This window comes from Merops nubicus, unplaced genomic scaffold (assembly GCF_000691845.1).
Source record: "Merops nubicus isolate BGI_N331 unplaced genomic scaffold, ASM69184v1 scaffold41504, whole genome shotgun sequence".
In the NCBI taxonomy this organism is placed as follows: domain Eukaryota; kingdom Metazoa; phylum Chordata; class Aves; order Coraciiformes; family Meropidae; genus Merops; species Merops nubicus.
This window is the reverse complement of record NW_008604304.1, coordinates 4,527-6,600: the sequence shown is the minus strand read 5'-3', so window position 1 is coordinate 6,600 and position 2,074 is coordinate 4,527. Positions and strand designations below refer to the sequence as shown.

Here is a 2,074-nt window from a genome sequence, read left to right as displayed (position 1 = left end):
CCCGCCTGCTGAAAACAGACAGAGGGAAGAAGGAAAGGAGATCTCTGATGGATTCAAACCCTCCTACCTTTAGTTCAGGGCACCTGAGTGGGCTCCTGCTGCTGGGAGTTGTTTATTATGCTGAGGCACTGGACACAAGAGCAGAGCCCCACCTCCAAACAGCAGACCAAGGGCAGGGATGTCCCCCTGCCCTGCCAGGCTGTGGAGCAGACCAGCAGGAGAGCTCACCTTGGCACAGGGCTCTGGGCTCTCAGGGAGACAAAGCCGGACACGACAGTGCAGGAACACCTCGGGGTAACCAACAAACTGAAACATCTGGAAGCTGAACTTGGCAGTAGTGCTCTCTCCAACGGCATTCAGGTATGTCACTGTCTCATCGTGGGGACACCTGGGACACGATGGCTGAGTCAGCAGATGGCAAACGGGGGGGAGCAGCCCAACCTGGGACACCAGAGCACACAGGGACCTGGTGCAGCCCCCAGGAGTGTTTCTGTTTCGGTGCTGGTGCCTTTCCTTGGCACCCCGCGTTGTGCACAGCTCAGGCAGGAGCTGCCACCAGCACAGGAGCTGCCACCAGCACAGGAGCTGGCTTGTGTCATTGCTCTATGGGGACACAGCCGCTCTGCAGGGGTGGAGTGGGCCTGGCTGTGGCTCCCACTTCACAGATATCCACATTACTGGCTTCAGCTTGACTGCAGCCACCTCTAACACAAGCTCTTCAGAAGCAGAGACCTCTCTGCACACCCCAGCAAGGTCTCTCGCCTCCCCTCCTTGCCCTTTGCCTCCCCAGCTGGTCAGGAGAGATGCTAGAGGGAAGGCAGCACTACTGGCAGCAGAGCAGGGTCAGGGACTCAGCTCAGAGCAGTTATGGGCCTGTTCCACCTGTTCAATGATGGTGTCCACTACAGGTTCCACCTATGGGCAGTGACTGAGCATTGCTCATTGCTCCCTCACAGCAACCTGTCCTTAGCACCCAGCAAAGAGACACAACTGTGCTCATGGTGCAAGGAGACCAGATGCACCCCACTCACCCATTCTCAATCAGCTTATGCTGCATGTCCTGGTAGGGATCTGTGGTTGGTGTGGCCCAGCAGTCCTCAATGCTCAGCAGAAAGTACTTTTGCTGGTCCTGTCCTTCTATCTTCAGCAGGACATAAAGCATGTCTGTGATGGGGATGGCTGCAGCTGGCAGGTGGTAGGGCTGGAGGTAGGAGAGCGTCTTGTACAGTCTCATGCTGACATTAAATTGTCCTTCTCTGACCACGAACTGCACCACTCTGAGAGGAGAGAAGGAGAGCTCACAAGCAGAAGGAGAAGGCAGGAAGGATGTAGTGCAAGTCAGGCCCCGGTGAAGGTGCACTGACTCTGGACATGCCTCTGCTCACGGCTGGAGCTGCCCTGGCTGGTGTGTCTCCACTGTGTGCAGACAGATGCAAGGAGCTCCAGGGGTTTCCACTGATGGGCTGGCCAGTGAGGGCTATGAGCAAGGCAGCCCAGGGGGTTGTCACCTGCACCTCCATGGGGGCATGGTGGGGGTAACTTCCAGTTCCCACCCTTCATTTTGTGGTTAGTTGGTTTCAAGTAGGGAGTATGGGAGAAAGTCAAATTCTGTGTGCCCCTATTTGGCTCTTCCCCCAGCCCAAACCTTGTGTTGAGAAACACTGGGAAGAGAAAGGGAGGCACTCTGATGTGGCATTGCCCTCAGAGCTCTCTAGTGGCTCCCCAGGACCTTTGCAGGTCATCTCATTGAAGGCATCTGTTTTTCTGTAAGCTCAAAGATACCATGTCACCAGCAAGGTGAGGAGGGACCACTCACTTGTCAACAGCCGTGAGAGCAAAGGGCAGTTTCACCACCTGCTCATAGGCGTAGATGCAGGAGAAATGTACCTCCAGCTGAAAACTCCGGGAGATCACGCCCCTGTGTGCTTCCTGCTCTGACTCAATGACATTGGAGTACAACACATGGGAGCTGTTTTGCTGGAATGACACAGAAATCAAGTCTCCAGGCTATGTCTAAGTCCACACACAGAGCTCCAAGCTCCAGTTCAGATGGTGCAACTCAGCTACGGCTGGG

General features: G+C 55.5%; 1 protein-coding gene across 1 annotated transcript in view; it reads right to left on the bottom strand.

The window, feature by feature from the left end:
- The window catches only part of LOC103771663 (pancreatic secretory granule membrane major glycoprotein GP2-like), a 5,405-nt gene that overhangs the window by 1,131 nt on the left and 2,200 nt on the right, over positions 1–2,074 (bottom strand). Inside the window, exons 4-6 of the mRNA XM_008938963.1 lie at positions 1,817–1,977; positions 1,032–1,277; positions 229–388 (exon numbers count right to left, since the gene is read on the bottom strand). Coding sequence (XP_008937211.1) covers positions 229–388; positions 1,032–1,277; positions 1,817–1,977 — 567 coding nt within the window. The remainder of the gene's footprint in view (positions 1–228; positions 389–1,031; positions 1,278–1,816; positions 1,978–2,074) is intronic.